The sequence below is a fragment of the Oncorhynchus nerka genome, linkage group LG13 (assembly GCF_034236695.1).
Source record: "Oncorhynchus nerka isolate Pitt River linkage group LG13, Oner_Uvic_2.0, whole genome shotgun sequence".
Lineage (NCBI taxonomy): Eukaryota > Metazoa > Chordata > Actinopteri > Salmoniformes > Salmonidae > Oncorhynchus > Oncorhynchus nerka.
The window spans coordinates 79,114,610-79,133,780 of record NC_088408.1 but is presented as its reverse complement, the minus strand read 5'-3'; the positions used below and the strand labels follow the sequence as shown (position 1 = coordinate 79,133,780).

Below are 19,171 nucleotides of genomic sequence, written 5' to 3'. Positions count from 1 at the left end.
GTTGCCTGGGCTTTTATGGAACAGGTGGTGGTGCTCTGTTCCTTAATCACATCACAATCATGTAAAGTTACTCCAAATCAATGGTCTGCAGATGACCTACTACAAGGAAATGTAGGTTACTATTCATAATCCCACGCATGGTGCATTGAAAGTGTACGTTTTGTCAAAATGATTGTGGGCAAATTGTACTAACTGTCAAGTTGTGAGCGCTTCAGTACAACCCCCTGTGATTTCTGCATGCGGGTCCACGAACGATGAAAGCGCGCCCCCGAGACTTCAGGTGAATGGGAAGCGAGAGCGGGTTATGGTTCAGTGTGCGTCGGTGAAAAGGAAAAATAAGGAAAATGACCTGCAACAGCTCGTTCTGGGCACATGTGTTCATGACAGCGTATTTACTATGGGTCACGGGACGTGTTGCTCAGAAAGTAAGTAACACATGGCTGCTCTTTGTTTACAGTCTATATTTGCCTCATAAAAAAGCGCAGTGATTTGTTTCACCCGTCATCGGTCTTCTAGTTTAGTGACTGGCTGAAAACTTGTTAAGCAAGAATTAAACTGTATTAAGTTTCCTTGTTGTTGTTGTGTAGCTAGTTATTTTCCACCCAGGGAAAGACAGAATATAGACTTTCCTGGGTAATTTGTCATTATTATGAGAACTTGATGCACTAAATGCACTGTAAAGTATTGTAGTAGTCCGGTATGCATGTGGACACCACACGTGCATACACAGGGCTCATCTCTCCAGAAGTTTGAGAATAGTTTTACGTTAACAATCACTTTTTAGTAATCTAATATCATTAACTTATAAAATGATCTACTATCCTATCGAGTGCTACAAAAAGCTTATTGACATTTCATTAGGAAGCTTCCAATAGTAATCACCCCAAGTTCAAAGTCATGCTGGGTTGGTAATTGAGGAAAATACGTCATTATTTTATGTGATTTTTCCAGTTGATCATTTTGTCAATTTAATGCGCAATTGGATATCAGCTTTTCGCAACTGTAAGATATTACACAAAAATATACATCAATATTAGGCTACTGGATGTCATAAGGTGAATGCACCAATTTGTAAGTCGCTCTGGATAAGAGCGTCTGCTAAATGACTTAAATGTAATGTAATATCTATAGCCAGATGTGTCTGCACTTCTTGATAATCAGCTGGCAGTACTCTCTGTAAGGCTGCATTTTCCAACCATGGGGAGGAAAACATCCCATGACACTGAGCGTGCACTCAATTTTTAGTCCTCAACTATATCTAGTAGAGTTAAAGGCAATGGCATGCAGAGTCAGACAGAGAGAGCAGTGAAATGAGAACCACATGGATGAAGCCAGAGCAGGGCATGTTCACCTCCTGTTGGTCTGAGTCTGACTCACTCTCACTTTGTGGTGAAAACAACCCCCACTGCCTGACTGCCTGACACTGACATGGATTTCATGACTTTATTCCTGAACAAGAGCTCTCATAAATCACCCTGTACATACTGTAGAGTAGAGAAACCTTACTCCTGCTCTCTGTTCAACAACACACAGCAGTTTCTGTCTGACACGGTTCCTAGTACAGTAGTATTTAAGTGTAAACCAACCGTTCCCTTACAATTCATTATCCGTCTTACATGGCACTGGATTGCATCAGTGGCTTTTTCCTGGTTATTGGGTTTCCACATTCACACTAAGGTGGGGTTTGGGGGTGTAACACACCTGAAACATTATTTAGTACAGTGGAGGCTGCTGAGGGGAGTACGGCTCATAATAATGGCTGGAATGGAGTCAATGGAATGGTATCAAACACATCAAAGATGTGGTTTGCATGTGGTTGATACCACTCAATTGACACCATTCCAGCCATTATTATTAGCCGCCCTCCCCTCAGCAGCCTCCACTGGTTTAGCAGTATGGTTGTGCAAAAGATGGTGCAGCAGAAGCAGTCCAGGTGACACTCTGGTTTGGGTTTCTTCTCAATTTGGTCCAAACTAGGAAGAAACCTGTATGTAGGTTACATTATTATTACTATCTGCTTTCCTTTTCTAAGTGTTCTGTATGTGAACATCTGACACTGTAGCATTGACTTACTGCACATATATTTATGCTATTTATCTGGTGAGAATTAAGCTATTGATCGCCACTGTACTGTATATTAAATATAAGACAGAGGCGTCACATGACCAAATGAATCCATAACATTACTGTGTCATAGTGTCTATGGGCCATGGAAGTGTGCTATTTAATTATGTTCAGTTATTAGCATTTGGGAAAGACTTCCCTAATCTGTTCAGTGCTTACAGGTGATTAACAGAGTCCGGCAGAAGGCGTTCTTTTTAATCACCAAATTCTTCCTGACAACTTTGGCAGCAGTTAGAATGCAGTGGTACCATAAAATAATTTCCCCCACTTCCTATGTGGTTTCTGGTGCTGTAGCCTCTCCGCAATGATTTGAGTGTGACACGGCATTCGGAAAGTATTCAGACCCCTCAACTTTTCAATCAATCTACACACAATACCCCATAATAACAAAGCGAAAACAGGTTTTTAGACATTTTAGCAAATTGATAAAATGTATAAAAACTGAAATGCCTTATTTACATAATTATTAAGACCCTTTGCTATGAGACTCGAAATTGAGCTCGGGTGCATCCTGTTTCCATTGATCATCCTTGAGATGTTTCTACAACTTGATTGGAGTCCACCTGTGGCAAATTCAATTGATTGGACATGATTTGGAATGGCATACACCTGTCTATATAACGTCCCACAGTTGATTGTGTCGAGGCACAGATCTGGTGAAGGGTACCAAAACATTTCTGCAGCATTGAAGGTCCCCAAAAACACAGTGGCCTCCATCATTCTTCAATTGAAGAAGTTTGGAACCACCAAGACTCTTCCAAGAGCTGGCTGCCCGGACAAACTGAGCAATTGGGGGAGAATGGCCTTGGTCAGGGAGGTGACCAAGAACCCAATGGTCACTCTGACAGAGCTCCAGAATTCCTCTGTGGAGATGGGAGAACCTTCCAGAAGGACAACCATCTCTGCAGCACTCCACCAATCAGGCCTTTATGGTAGAGTGGCCAGACGGAAGCCACTCCTCAGTAAAAGGCACATGACAGCCTGCTTGGAGTTAGCCAAAGGCACCTAAAGAACTCTCAGACCATGAGAAACAATATTCTCTGGTCTGATGAAACCAAGATTGAACTCTTTGGCCTGAATGCCAAGCGTCGCATCTGGAGGAAACCTGGCACCATGCTTATGGTGAAGCATGGTGGTGGCAGTATCATGCTGTGGGGATGTTTTTCAGTGTCAGGGACTGGGAGACTCGTCAGGATCGAGGGGAAAGATAAATAGAGCAAGGTACAGAGAGATCCTTGATGAAAACCTTCTCCAGAGCGCTCAGGACCTTAGACTGGGGTGAAGGTTCACCTGCCAACAGGACAAAGACCCCAAGCAAACAGCCAAGACAATGCAGGAGTGGCTTCGGGACAAGTCTCTGACTGTCCTTGAGTGGCCCAACCAGAGCCCGGACTTGAACCGAATCGAACATCTCTGGAGAGACCTGAAAAAAGCTATGTGGCAACTCTCCTCATCCAACCTGACAGAGCTTGAGAGGATCTTCAAAGAAGAATGGGAGAAACCCCCCAAATACAGTTGTGCCAAGCTTATAGCGTCACACTCAAGGAGACTCTAGGCTGTAATCCCTGCCAAAGGTGCTTCAACAAAGTACTGCGTAAAGGGTCTGAATACTTATGTAAATGTGATATTTCAGGGTTTTTTTGTAATACATTTGCAAACATTTCTAAAATCCTGTTTTTTGTTTTTTGTATTGGTCACATACACGTGTTTAGCAGATGTTATTGCGGGGGTAGCGAAATGCTTGTGTTTCTAGCTCCAACAGTACAGTAATATCTAGTAAGTAATATCTAATAATTCACAACAATGCACACATCTACAGTAAAGGAACGGAATTAAGAAACATTTTCTGGGCTAATAATGTAAGAATTAACTAATAAAATAAAAAATACTGCAAAGTTGCCTAGAAACTAGAAGCACGGCTGCCCTATCTGTCTGCACCATGGTTGTACACCATTTAGAAGAAGGCTGTAACGTAACGAAATGTGGAAAAAGTCAAGTGGTCTAAATCCTTTCCGAATGTACTGTATGGAAATGCCAATTTATCTCCTAGAAAATGTGCAATTGTGTGTGATTTCATTGGATTACAAGTGCGGCTATTTTGGTTTCACTATCGCAATTTGCTAAGACTTCATTCTAGTTTTGATTGAAGTGTTGTTGGAGATAATCTGGGGTTTGTTTCTTTATCAACATTTTCATTTTAATCCTTTTAAAATCTTTTTAAAATTGATTTTGTTTTTTCATTGCAGAGTTCTCCCTTGGGTAATTTTAAAATAAATATTAGTTATGACCACCCACTACTACAACACTAGGAAGGAGAATCTCTAAGCCTACAAACTGTCAAGACTCGTCCCCATCCACTGTGACTGAGTGGCGGTGAGCAGTAGAATTCTTAGAACTGAACAACAAAAGCCCTTGGTATATTGAATTGTCAGCGTCCCCAGCTTTAGTTTCTGTGTGCGTAGGGTGCTCACTATCTTTTCAATTATCTGCCTGATGGGGCACTCTAAATGATGCCTTTGTCCTCTTGTCCTCTTTTGTATAAAGTTGATTTTTGGAACAGCGTAAACAGGCTTGGAATTCATTGCATCCACCCCCAAAGGGGAATCTTTCAACTTTGATAAATCCACCACCCGAACATTTAGACAAATGAGAACCACCCTAACATCTAGCTAGGCAAATGAGAGCATGTTTGACATTTGAAGTTATGAAATATTACAGTATCTTTACATAATTTCATTGCTTATTCTAATGTTGATTTTTAAACAAGCATCAGTTTGATGCTGTGGAATTCACTGAGGAATTCACCCCCTAGCTAAATATCTAAAGTCCATAAAGAGACTAGTTCATACTGTAAACACATATTGGTCAGACGGTGAGGTTGGCATGATGGTAAATAAACTGTACCGTTACTTTAAATGAGATGAATGGGCCAGGCAGAGGGAGTGAGCGAGAGCTCCAGCTGCCCAGCTAGCTGGCTTGGCTGTTCTGGCTGTGTGTGTTGTTGTCATCCTGTATGTTGGGGCTACTCGCTCAGCTGCTGAGAGATTAATTACTGAGGATGCATCCATTCACTGCCTGGATCACATTCCAAATCTGGAAATTATTTCTCCAAATTGGTCCGAACCACCATGGAGACATAACTCTGACTCATCAACATGCTTTAATTTCTAGGCTAGGCGTCCTTAGTTAATGACTGTTAGTGCAACCTCCTATCCAGAGACGAAGAAAAATACAGGGAAAACTATGTTAATTGGTGTGTGCACCACAAATGTGGAACCCCCTATCCAACATCCCGCCCACTCAGCCACATATCTATGTGGAGTTGGAGGGCCCACCACCACCACTACAATGCTGAACATTCCACTGTCTCATGCGGAGCAGAGAAAATGTGTGGCCCCAACATTGACGACCAAAGATTATCGTGGCCTTGATGGTAATTTGAAAAGGTCAGAATTTTGTGCGGTGATTTAGAGCATGAGGACTCTGCTCTCCCAGGTCAGTGGGGGCAGCTTCAGCTAGATCCCAATCAGGAAGCTCACCAATTGTTTGTAAACTCACCCTGAGTGAAGCTGAGGGCTTGGGATACCTGCATACACCACCACACCATGCTTAGAGTGACTTCAGAAAGTATTCAAACCCCTTGACTTTTTCCACATTTTGTTACGTTACAGCCATATTCTAAAATAGATTAAATAAAAACAATTCCTCAGCAATCTACATACTATACCCGATAATGACAAAGGTCCCCAAGAACACAGTGACCTCCATCATTCTTAAACGTAAGACGTTTGGAACCACAAAGACTCTTCCTAGAGCTGTCAAACTGAGCAATCGGGGGAGAAGGGCTTTGGTCAGGGAGGGGACCAAGAACCCGATGGTCACTCTGACAGAGCTCTACAGTTCCTCTCTGGAGATGGGAGAGCCTTCCAGAAAGACAACCATCTCTGCAGCACTCCACCAATCAGGCCTTTATGGTAGCCAGACGGAAGCCACTCCTCAGTAAAAGTCACACGACAGCCTGCTTGGAGTTAGCCAAAAGGCACCTAAAGACTCTCAGACCATTTTAAACATTATTTTCTGGTCTGATGAAACCATGATTGAACTCTTTGGCCTGAATGCCTAGCATCACATCTGGAGGTAACCTGGCACCATCCCTATGGTGAAGCATGGTGGTGGCAGCATCATGCTGTGGGATGTTTTTCAGCGTCAGGGACTGGGAGACTAGTTAGGATCGAGGCAAAGATGAACAGAGCAAAGTACAGAGAGATCCTTGATGACAACCTTCTCTAGAGCGCTCAGGACCTCAGACTGGGGCAAAGGTTCACCTTCCAACAGGACAACAACCCTAAGGACACAGTCAAGACAACGTAGGAGTAGCTCTGAATGTCCTTGAGTGGCCCGGACTTGAACCCGATCTAACATCTCTGGAGAGACCTGAAAATAGTTGTTCAGCAACGCTCCCATCCAACCTGACAGAGCTTGAGAGGATCTGCAGAGCAGAATGGGAGAAACTTCCCAAATACAGGTGTGGCAAGCTTGTGGCATCATACCCAATAAGACTCAAGGCTGTAATCACTGCCAAAGATGCTTCAACAAAGTACTGAGTGAAGGGTCTGAATACTTTTAAAATTTCTAAGAAATTATTGTTATTTTATTTAACCTTTATTTAACTAGGTAAGTCAGTTATTTAAGAACAAATTCTTCTTTACAATGACGGCCTACCAAAAGGCAAAAGGCCTCCTGCGGGGACGGGGGCATGGGATTAAAAAATAAAGATAAATACAATATAAATATAGGACAAAACACTCATCACAACAAGAGAGACAACACAACACTTCATAAAGAGAGACCTAGGACAACAACACAGCAAGTCAGCAACACATGACAACACAGCATGGAAGCAACACTACATTAGCTAACAAAAAAAATACTGTTTTTGCTTTGTCATTATGTGGTATTGTGCGTAGATTTGATGAGGGGAAAAAAACAATTTTATACGTTTTAGAATAATGCTGTGGAAAAAGTCCGTGTCTGAATACTTTCTGAAGGCACTGTATTGTACAAGTTGTGGGCTCGTGTATCAGTGCCTTTTCACATCTGTGGACAGACAACACCGGGTGCAAGGATGTTGTGTCTTAGTGTGGTGCTTCTATGACACACAGATTCAGTATTCTCCACAGTAGAAATAACCCCAATGTCTATGCTCTAGATTTCTGTCTGTGTCTGACCTGACCAGCAACAGTGGCTAAATGACTGCGACAGACATACAGAGGAGCTCCTGAGCCCTGGGTTATATAACACTTAATCTGGGAGTTGGCATAGCTGAAGCGTCAGCCTGTGGAGCAGTGTCACTTTTCTACTCCAGTAAACAGCGCCTGGGAGGATCCCTGCCCCCTTGAGGGGCCCGTCTGGCTGTTTAGGAGCCAGTCAGGGGCTGTTTGTGCATGTGAGAGAAGGGAATGAGTGAGTGAGTGTGTGACAGCGATCGCTATGGGAAGATGAGCCTCTGTTTCAAGGGTTTTAGCTGGGGCTTTCATCATACTAGTTGTATACTCACTAACCTGTTTCAATTCCTCAGTAAGCTCTTCAGTTGTTAGGGAGAGTTTTTTTATGATTTATAGATTGGAATTGTGTTCAAAATTCATATTCCAAACAGCAAATCAATCATAGGGATATTCTTTTAGTAGGCTTTGTATAAAGTTCAAACTATATTTCTGGTAATTTGCAGTTCTGGAAATGTTGTTCTGACAAAGGATTCAAGTTGCTTAACAATATCAATATTATGGTCAACCTCAAACTAATCACAGGTTTGCATTTGACATTCCAATGCACAAGGCATTCTACAGCATTATATGCTTGGTTTCCCTGCTTTTGTACAGGGATCGTCTAGTCAATCTCCTTGTGTGGCCAACTCGGGTGCAATGACCGACCAGCAGGGTCTTCTGTAAACTTTCTGCCTGCTCCTACTTATTAACATCACTTCATTAAAGTGTTATCTCCCATCCCACCATGAAGTGGTGCAACCAAACAGCACTGCTGCCCATTGTTCCCCATGAGAAAAGGCTTCCTTGAATAATGCCCGCCCTGGCTGCGACTGCCAGTGGAGAGGCCTGTGTCTGTGATGTAACAGAACTGGGATGTTTGGCATTATAAGAATGTCCATTTGCATTTTACACTGTGGCACTTTGAGGCCATTCATGTGTAGTCTACCATGTACATCACACCACAGTGAGGGTGGCGGACCTCCAGATAGTCAGTCCTAGTGCAGCCAGAGCCAGGAAAATGACAGTCCCTGTCCCTCCTTCCCTGACAAAGTTCTCTCTCTTTCTATGTAGCCCACACACTGTCAATAGAAAGAGCCTGGCTACACGAATGTGGATTTGGACACTTATATTGGTCACGGAGACAGACAAACACACCCCTCCCTTCCCCCCCATGTTGTCAAGCTGTTCCCTTCATTCTATAGGGTATGGCACAATACCACCACTGCACAACACCGTAGAGCAAACACGGAAATTGGCTTACTTTCTGCAACCTCTCTGGGAATGGCATTTGACCAGTTCAAATGTCATCCGCGTAATTTATGTATTGTTGTTGTGGCGCTCATGACATGAGTTCCTAGTAAGTCTAAGGCCATTTTCTCTTTTGCACCTTACTATGACATAATGTTTTCACACTAAACAGCAGAGAAAGCATTGAGAAAGAAAAGGCTATTATACAACACTCTTAGAACTAGTTGGGCTTCAAAGTGTGCCTTGATTCTTATAATTTATCACTGTTATATAAGCCTCCATCACTATCAAATTGTATTTACCACTGCATAAATTAAAATTTGTTTCTGTAATTATTTGATTTTGATGCCCAAACTTGACAATGAGTGTACTGTGTCCATAGCAATAAAACATTTACAACTTTTCAGTTCATCTTAAAGAGCCAATGAACACCCCAATTGGCACGTGTGTTTTTCTGTTGCAACAGAAAGTGTGTTTCTGATTCCGCGTTTGGTTAATGATGTTTGTCCCACATGAGACACTGTAGACCCGGAAGCCTATTTCACTCCCTCGAAATCCCCAGAATGAATCTAAGTCAAGAAATCTGTAATTTATTTAGACATTTTTGCTGAGGATGTTTTAGTTGCACAGTTTTACATCTAACTAAGGTGTTTGGTGCAGTATTTCTCAAGTAAAAAAATGTGCAACGTGTTGTTTTATTGAAACAAAGCCAGAGGTGCTGGGGGGCAGGTCGGTCTCACCGTCTATGCTATTGGATAGAGAGAAATCACTGCAGCTGCTCACCCATGTTAGTGGGCAAATGTACAGTACCACTCAAAAGTGTGGACACTACTCATTCAAGGGTTTTCGTTGATTTGTACTATTTTCTGCATTGTAGAATAATAGTGAAGACGTCAACACTATGAAAAAACACATATGGAATCATGTAGTAACCAAAAAAGTGTTAAATCAAATAAAAATATATTTGAGATTTGAGATTCTTCAAAGTAGCCACCCTTTGCCTTGATGACAGCTTTGCACACTCTTGGCATTCTCTCAACCAGCTTCACCTGGAATGCTTTTCCAACAATCTTGAAGGAGTTCCCACATATGCTGAGCACTTGTTGGCTACTTTTCCTTCACTCTGCTGTCCAATTCATCCCAAACCATCTCAATTGGGTTGAGGTTGGGTGATTTGTGGAGGCCAGGTCATCTGATGCAGCACTCCATCACTCTCCTTCTTGGTCAAATAGCCCTTACACAGCCTGGAGGTGGGTTGGGTCATTGTCCTGTTGAAAAACAAATGATAGTCCCACTAAGTGCAAAGCAGATGGGATGGCGTATCGCTGCAGAATGCTGTGGTAACCATGCTGGTTAAGTGTGCCTTGAATTCTAAATAAATCACAGTGTCACCAGCAAAACACCCCCACACCATCACACCTCCCCCATACTTCACGGTGGGAACCACACATGCAGGGATCATCTGTTCACCTACTCTGCGTCTCACAAAGATCATCCATCAAATGTATTTATATAAAGCCCTTCTTACATCAGCTGATGTCACAAAGTGCTGTACAGAAACCCAGCCTAAAACCCCAAACAGCAAGCAATGCAGGTGCACAAAGACACGTGGTTGCAACCAAAAATCTCTCATTTGGACTCATCAGACCAAAGGACAGATTTCCACTGGTCTAATGTCCATTGCTGGTATTTTTTTTCAAGTCTCTTCTTATTATTGGTGTCCTTTAGTAGTGCAATTCGACCATGAAGGCCTGATTCACGCAGTCTCCTCTGAACAGTTGATGTCGCTCTGGATAAGAGCGTCTGCTAAATGACTTAAATGTAATGTAAATGTAAATGTTGAGATCAACTGAAGCATTTAATTCTGAGGCTGGAAACTCTAATGAACTTATCCTCTGCAGAGGTAACTTTGGGTCTTCCTTTCCTGTGGCGGTCCTCATGAGAGACAGTTTCATCATAGCGCTTGATGGGTTTTGCGACTGCACTTGAAGAAACTTTCAAAGGTCTTAATGTTCCACATTGACTGACTTTCATGTCTTAAAGTAATGATGGACTGTCGTTTCTCTTTGCTTATTTGAGCTGTTCTTTCCATAATATGGACTTCGTCTTTTACCAAATAGGGCTATCTACCATGTCACAACACAACTGATTGGCTGAAACCCATTAAGAAGGAAAGAAATTCCACAATTTAACTTAACGAGACACACCTGTTAATTGAAATGCATTCCAGGTGACTACATCATGAAGCTGGTTGAGATAATGCCAAGAGTGTGCAAAGCTGTCATCAAGGCAAAGGGTGTCTACTTTGAAGAATCTCAAATATAAAATATATTTGGATTTGTTTAACACTTTTTTGGTTACTACATGATTCCATATGTGTTATTTCATAGTTTTGATGTCTTCACTATTATTCTACAATGTAGAAAATAGTATAAATAACAAAAAAAAATTGAATGAGTAGGCGTGTCCAAACTTTTGAATGGTACTGTACATCCTCAAATCAAACTTAATTTACCTGTTGTGACGCATGGATGTTCCAAACTCCGTTTTAGACCAGACTGACTTTATGACAAATTATTCTATTTACACTTTATAGTCAATTTTGACACTAGAATAACTGTTTCTGACTCCTATCGATGCCACATAGGCCATTTCCAAAGGGATTTGTTTTGCTTTTTAAAGACACTCCTTCTTTAGTTTCTTTAACATACGTTGTTATTATAATTTGTCAATTGTATTTAATACAAACCAAAAACACATACTGGATTACTAGCACAACACATGATGGCTTATCTCTTTCAACACAAGTGGCTTGTCTCTTTCCCATGCATATAATATACATATTTTCCCATGGTTAGAAATAATAGCTGAGATGAATACGCTGTTGCAATGTTTTGATCCAATGTTTTTAGTCCAATGTTGTTCACCAACATATTGCAAAATTGTTGAGTCATTAAGTGGTCAGGATAGAGAGGTCTGAAACAGATTGATTACATATGCTGTTACGTGATGGTCAGGCGATCAGGACTGTTACACCTCTGGCGTGATATCCTTAATAAAATGCATTCAATATTTTCGGTGCATTCATGTGCTTTGAAAACACATCTTTCATTAACTGTACAACACACACACACACACACACAGAGATATGTATGTCCTTACTGCCCTCCAGCTCTCTGTAAGGGACATTCTGACCTGGCTGTGAGGCTGCCAGCTGTATCAGCAATAGAGAGGCCTTTGAGTTGCAGAGTTGCAGTCAGAAGGACGGAGGGGATTGCTGATTCCAAACCTAGCAGCAGCCTCTCTCATACAATGATGACTGAAAAGTACATCCAGATTTGGCTACTTAAAATCTGAGGAATGCCTTTGATAAATGCATGCATATGGAGAGATGAGATGGGCCATGGACTGGCAATCAAAGCGTCTATCTGGCATTGGTCAATGGCAGTGGTGCTGGTGCTCCTTTTGCACACACACACCGTGTTTTAAATGTGTTTCCAGCCAGACTACTAGTGTTGCCTGGGGCATTGGCTGGTTTGTTACCTGTCTGGTGGTGGAGGCTGTGCTGGTTGAGCCCCGGCTAGGTCGTTCGCTCGGTTCCCACAGTCCATAACCTGGGCTGAGAGGAAAGCTCATAAACACACCAGCCCTCCTACAAAGGTCTGGACCTGAGCTCTGGGCCCAGCAGCCCCAGCCACACATCTGCCACTGCTTAGCCAGGCTGAGGTCCCCTTCCACCGTCCACCCCACACACCTGGGAAGCATTACAGCCAGCTCAGCGTGTTTTAAGAAACCCTCCCCAGGGTTACCCAAGCACAGGCATGCAAGGCACCGCCATGGCTTTGATATACTGGCTGGCAGAAGAGGAGGGTTGAATAGTTCAGGTCTGGTTGCAGTTCATTGTTTTTTAGGCAATGTGCAATTCAGCTCAACTGTATTATTTGTTTAAAAGGCAGCCTTATTTGTATTATATGTCCCTAGACGTTATCATCATGTATTTTTATTTTATTTTTATGTCTGCTGATTTTCTGTAAGTCTTTAACAAGTGCTGGTATACAGTAGAGATGTCGATCATTAGAGATGCTAGCGTTTTTACGTACACTCATGTCCCCCTCACCAAGCCCATGTATGTGATTATTGCAGGTCTACTTGGATTGTGGAGCGAAGGTGGATGTTGTGGATGTCCAAGGCCTCATCCTGTCTCCTGGGTTTCCCTATAACTATTCCTCAGGGACCCACTGTGTCTGGCAGTTCTTTGTGCCCGTCGGCCACCAGCTCATACTGGAGATATTTGACTTTGACGTGTTCGAGAGCCACGACCCCTCTGCCCAGTACACTGCCATCTCTAACTTGAAAGTGGAAGATGCTGAGGCTGACGATGGGGCAACGTTCCCGTCTGGCGGTCCGGTCACAGATGAAAACATGTCAATGCTGGCTAAAGACGTCCCCGTAGCTCAGGCTCAGGGGGGCAGAGCGAAAGCCCCCCAGTCCTCCTTCCAACATGACAAGGTCAAGCAGGTGGTGGTGCAAGAGCAGTCCACCAAGATGGAGATCGCCAAAGTCTCCAACTCTGCTAAAAGGTCCACCTCTGATATTGCATCCCCACATCCCCCCTCACACCTCCTACCCAGGGACCAGGCAGCGGTGAACTCAATCACCTCTCCTCTCCTCAGAGGCGACCCTGACCTGAACCCTACCCCTAACCCCAGAGCAGCAGCCCCAGACCTGGCTGTGGTTGTAGACAAGGCCACCACTCCGACCTCTCCGCCCCCCACGGACAATGAGTCAGTGAGCTCTGAGACCCAGGTGGTGGACGCTTGCCCCCACGACGTCCTCTACATCTCAGACCTCCTCACTTTCTCCTCGCGCTTCTGCGGCTCCAACCGGCCCTCCAGCAGCCAGCTGGTGTTTGGCTCCAGCCAGGAGATGGTAGAGGTCATCATGGAGTTGATCACCACCACCCACTGGGGCCGCGGCTTCGCCCTGCTCTTTCACTACCACAACCGGACAGAACCGGATGGAGATGACCCCCGGCACGCCTACGCCCCTGCCGGGGACAGCAAGATGGGCTCTCTGCTGGCTGCCATGAGCGGAGCAGCCTTCTTTGCCATGGTGCTCACCAGCGCTCTGTGTATTATTTTCAGGTATGTAAAAGCATGCAGAGAGAGTTGCTGTGATATGATATCCATTTGTCACATATGTGTTGTGTTATCAGGGAGTCAGAGCAACCTATTTATATCCAACCAGTACGTCAGGGGTGACATGCAGAGAGAATTGTGCAAGTGTGACCGGTGTAGATTGCCTCTGCGTTGTGTTTTGATCGGCTTACATATACTGTACAGTGCATTCGGAAAGTACATTTTGTTACGTTACAGCCTTTTTCTGAAATTGGTTAAATAAAAAAAGATCCTCATCAATCTACACACAATACCCCACAATTACAAAGCGAAAAATATATATATATTTTTTTGCAAATGTATTAAAAATTAAAAACAGAAATACTAAGTATTAAGACCCTTTGTTATGAGACTCGAAATTGAGCTCAGGTGCATCCTGTTTCTATTGATCATCCTCTAGATGTTTCTATTTTATTGAAGTCCACCTGTGGTAAATTCAATTGATTGGACATGATTTGGAAAGACACATCTGTCTATATAAGGTCCCACAGTTGACAGTGCATGTCAGAGCAAAAACCAAGCTCCAGAGTTCCTCTGTGGAGATGGGAGAACCTTCCAGAAGAACAACCATCTCTGCAGCACTCCACCAATCAGGCCTTTATGGTAGACGGAAGCCACAAAAATAAACATATCCAGGTGTTAGAATGGCCAAGTCAAAGTCCAGACCTGAATCCAATCGAGAATCTGTGGAAAGAACTGAAAACTGCTGTTCACAAATGCTCTCCATCCAACCTCACTGAGCTCGAGCTGTGGGAAAAAATTTCAGTCTCTCGATGTGCAAAACTGATAGAGACATACCCCAAGCGACTTACAGCTGTAATCGCAGCAAAAGGTGGCGCTACAAAGTATTAACTTAAGGGGGCTGAATAATTTTGCACGCCCAATTTTTCAGTTTTTGATTTGTTAAAAAAGTTTGAAATATCCAATAAATGTCGTTCCACTTCATGATTGTGTCCCACTTGTTGTTGATTCTTCACAAAAAAATACAGTTTTATATCTTTATGTTTGAAGCCTGAAATGTGGCAAAAGGTCGCAAAGTTCAAGGGGGCCGAATACTTTCGCAAGGCACTGTACATGACATGCACTTGCGAACTGCTAACGGTAAAATATTGTCAACATTTCTTAACAAACAAAAACACATGGCATACCTGACAACAGGAAAAACTTGCTATGCTGCCCTTGTATGCCAACTCCTCTGCAAAGTACACAACGAAAGGGGACATGAATAGCCCAATGACGATGTAGCCTACAGTAAAAAGTACAATAGATGGCTAACATGTACAGTATGCATAACGTATCTGATAAAAAGTTAACAAATGCATGAATATCCCAATATACTGGTAGGAGACCATAATGTTACACAGTCAAGGACCATGTAAACTCATTATAAGTGGTTTAACATGTAGTATTAATTATGATTTTCATGACACAATTTGACTGTAACCTAGCTCTTCCACATGGGTACATTAGACAGGGAAAGGTATGGGGCGCAGGGGAAGTTTTCAGGTGGATTACAGGAGGAGAAGGAATGTACAGTAATATCAGGCATGGAACTATTCAGATTTTGTGTTATTATACAATATGAAATTCAAAATGTTTCTTTTGTCATACACATTTTGTGATTGATTTCCCTATTGACTCAAGCATAAACATAAACAAGACCATGCACAATGGGAATGATTGTCTCTTCATGATCCCTGTAGTTCACCTGTGCAACATCTTCAGGTAAAACAAGCCATGCAGAAAGAAATGAGTCATAAAGATACCTTTGTCAGACACGTTTTGTGTTATAAATATATTTCCCTGACAACCTGAGACATGCAGTTCTCAAGCATAAACATAAACTAGACCATGCACATTCTGCACAATGGCAAGAATTGTCCTTTTATGACCCTCCAAGGGAGATGGCACAACTGTTGGGTCTTTGATGTTGGCCAGTGTAACAAAGACTCCCCCCATGAATGAGATGGTAGCCGTGAATGGGATAATCTGCCAGTCAGTCCTCCTCCTCCTCCACTAGTGTGCTGCTGCTGATGGCCTGCCCGTTGACTCAGCTGGAGGCCTTGGTTGGTCCCTGATGAGACCCAGTGAAAGGCTTGGGTGTAGCTGCCTTGATGTGCAGCATTATCACCATTCTACAGAGAGGGGGAGGGAGAGCGAGACACGGAGGGAACGAGACGGAGGGAGGGTGAGGGCCGTTCAAGGTGCAGCACCTGGCATCGATTCCAACTGACGAAGAGAAATGCAGCCATATAAAAGCCAGTGGGAGAATAAGGAAGGAAGACGAGAAGAGCAGAGATCCTTGTGCTGCTGTGCTGTGAGCCTCTGTCCTGCCGAGGTGCCATCATGGTTGTTTAATAGAACAAGAACAACATACAGTATCAAAAGGTGTAATTTACAGGTTGTTCTCTTGGTCGATCCCATGGGGAGGCAACAGTAGCACACGCAGCTAGTACCAGTTCTAGCAGGGTGTAATATTATCCATGCCAGGTGACTAAATGAGTATCACCGCTGTACTCTACCAGCCTGATTCACATCTCTAGTTCCCTCCAGGAAGGTTTCAATTCCCATACATATAAAACATCTATCTCTATGAAAATTCCCCTCAATCTAGTCAACTAAACTCAAAGGAAAAGCACTGTTTTTTTATTACTTGTGCAATTTAACATTTTTCTCAGCTTGAAAGCATTCTGTATTGAAAAAACAAACATACACACAATACTTTATGATATACCGTTGCTACATACTGTACATCTCCGTGAAAGAGGTTACACAGTAGAAATGGGTTATTCTCAAAAACCTATGTGTGGCTGTTGAGCACAATAAGCCCATTTGTGTAGTTCTTACTTCTTGCTGCTAATGAAAGGGAAATTGAAAACACACTTCTAATAAAATGAAAGTCTAATTACCAGGTACAACAACACACGGATTAAACATTATCAGGAAGCCAAGAAGGGCATTTCCATCATGCGTAATATTTTTATGTATTTTTTTATTTAACCCTTTATTTGACCTGGTAAGTTGACTCAAAACACATTCTCATTTACAGCAACGACTTCCACAGCCATGACTGCTTTAGAGAAATCCCTCATGCATGTTGGAGAGCAGTTAGAGTTGTATTAGTCGTGTCCTGGCGCCATGGTTTTTAATTGTACCAGAAATGGGTATACAAAAGCATTTAGATCTTGGTTAATGAACAGAATCCCCTCAGCTGCTGGAGCTGCCCTTTAGAGAAACAACATGGGGCTGTTTATGTCGTGATTTAGCTAGCTAGACTTTTTATGTTTTGAGGAAGAACCTCAGTGAAGTTCCCGTTTCTAATTGTGCGGGAATATGTTCATTTTGTAAAACATTTTGGAGAACAGTTGCCCTAAATAACAGTAAAGCTTTCACAAATAGCATGAAAGAGAATGTCGTCAAAAAGTAAATAATGCTTTTCAAAGATATGTAAAACAGTCAAGAAATGCATAACTGCAATGTTGTGGCTCTTTTTTTGTTTTCCAGACCTAAACTATGTCCGAAAAGAGCCAACTCTTGCTCATCCAACAACTCTGAGGTAAACGGAAAACGACCCCTGTGTGTGTGTGTGTGTGTGTGTGTTTGTGTGTGTGTGTCCAGACATTCCTCTGCAGGCTAGCTTCTGACTGGAATCAGGGAACATTTCATTCATATCCTCTAGACTACAGCCACTGGAACAAATGCAAATACCCTCCGCTGGCCTGGCGCTGTTGTTGTCCAACTTCTCCCACGCAGGGCAGGCAGCCTGAGGTAGACTGACTGGGGACTGACTGACTGACTGACTGACACACACACACACACACACTACACTACACTACACTACACTTCCCTAATACACTTCTATTTGGGATTGAACTTTAGTGTGCTAACAAGGAAAGAAGCAAATCAGTCCTACAAGTTCTGGTCTCTTTTAGTATCTTATTGCCATGAGATCATAATACCCCATTGGTTATCAAAACATTTTATTAATGGATCAAAACAACTTTAGTTCATGTCTGTATTTCATAGTGCTGTGCAGCCCTACTCCCTTGGTGTATGTGCTCTGGTAGGCAGCTGTAATAGTACTTGCTGACTCTAAATTGTAGGTGCAGGAGGGAGTGCAGAACTCTAGAGCTGACGTCCGTGAGCTGCAGCTGGTGGCTCCTAATCAGCCCAGCCTGGAGGTCCCTAGGACAGCAGGGAACGACAACAACCACTCCCTCAGCCTCACACACACAGGTGGGTATGCACACGCACGCATTCGCATGCGCACGCACGCACGCACGCACGCACGCACGCACGCACGCACGCACACACACACACACACTCCTCTCTCTCCCTCTAACACTCCCCTGTTTTCCCCTCTACTTGTGCTCCAGCCACCTAGCCTAGTGAATCCGCTCGCTCCCCCTGACCTGCTCCCCCTCTCTATCTCCATGATTGAGGGGTACCGCTGGGGTGTTTGGTTTGGTTCCGACCTGGCTGACTGACTTAATCTGCCCCTAAACCTAACTTACATGTTCAGTGTAATTGTGACACTGTTATTTCATTCGGCTGTGAAACTATGACAGAAAAATTGTACACTTGGCCTGACTGTCAGACCTCCAACACACAGTAATAGAGCAGGTAGGATTCTCAACAGTAATAGAACTTGTAGGATTCTAAACAATAATAGAGCTGGTAGGATTCTAAACAGTAATAGAGCTGGTAGGATTCTCAACAGTAATAAAACTTGTAGGATTCTCAACAGTAATAGAACTTGTAGGATTCTAAACAATAATAGAGTTGATAGGATTCTAAACAGTAATAGATCTGGTAGGATTCTAAACAATAACAGAAATAATATAACTGGTAGGATTCTAAACAATAATAGAACTGGTAGGATTCTAAACAATAATAGAGCTGGTAAGATTCTAAACAGCAATAGAAATAGTAGATCTGGTAGGATTCTAAACCGTAATAGAAATAATAGAACTGGTAGGATTCTAAACAATAATAGAACTGGTAGGATTCTAAACAATAATATAAATAATATAACTGGTAGGATTCTAAACAATAATATAAATAATATAACTGGTAGGATTCTAAACAGTAATAGAGCTGGTAGGATTCTAAACAGTAATAGAAATAATAGAACTGGTAGGATTCTAAACAATAATAGAGCTGGTAGGATTCTAAACAGTAATAGAAATAATAGATCTGGTATGATTCTAAACAGTAATAGAGCTGGTATGATTCTAAACAGTAATAGAGCTGCTATGATTCTAAACAATAATAGAAATAATATAACTGGTAGGATTCTAAACAATAATAGAGCTGGTAGGATTCTAAACAGTAATAGAGCTGGTAGGATTCTAAACA

The 19,171-nt window shown here is 42.7% G+C and overlaps 1 protein-coding gene across 1 annotated transcript in view; it reads left to right on the top strand.

Moving 5' to 3' along the window:
* Nucleotides 1–239: 239 nt before the first annotated feature.
* Nucleotides 240–19,171, top strand: part of LOC115140595 (uncharacterized) — a 31,360-nt gene continuing 12,428 nt past the window's right edge. The window contains exons 1-4 of the mRNA XM_029678943.2: nucleotides 240–425; nucleotides 12,780–13,780; nucleotides 17,318–17,369; nucleotides 17,917–18,049. Of these exons, the coding sequence (XP_029534803.1) occupies nucleotides 345–425; nucleotides 12,780–13,780; nucleotides 17,318–17,369; nucleotides 17,917–18,049 (1,267 nt within the window). The 5' untranslated portion in view covers nucleotides 240–344. The remainder of the gene's footprint in view (nucleotides 426–12,779; nucleotides 13,781–17,317; nucleotides 17,370–17,916; nucleotides 18,050–19,171) is intronic.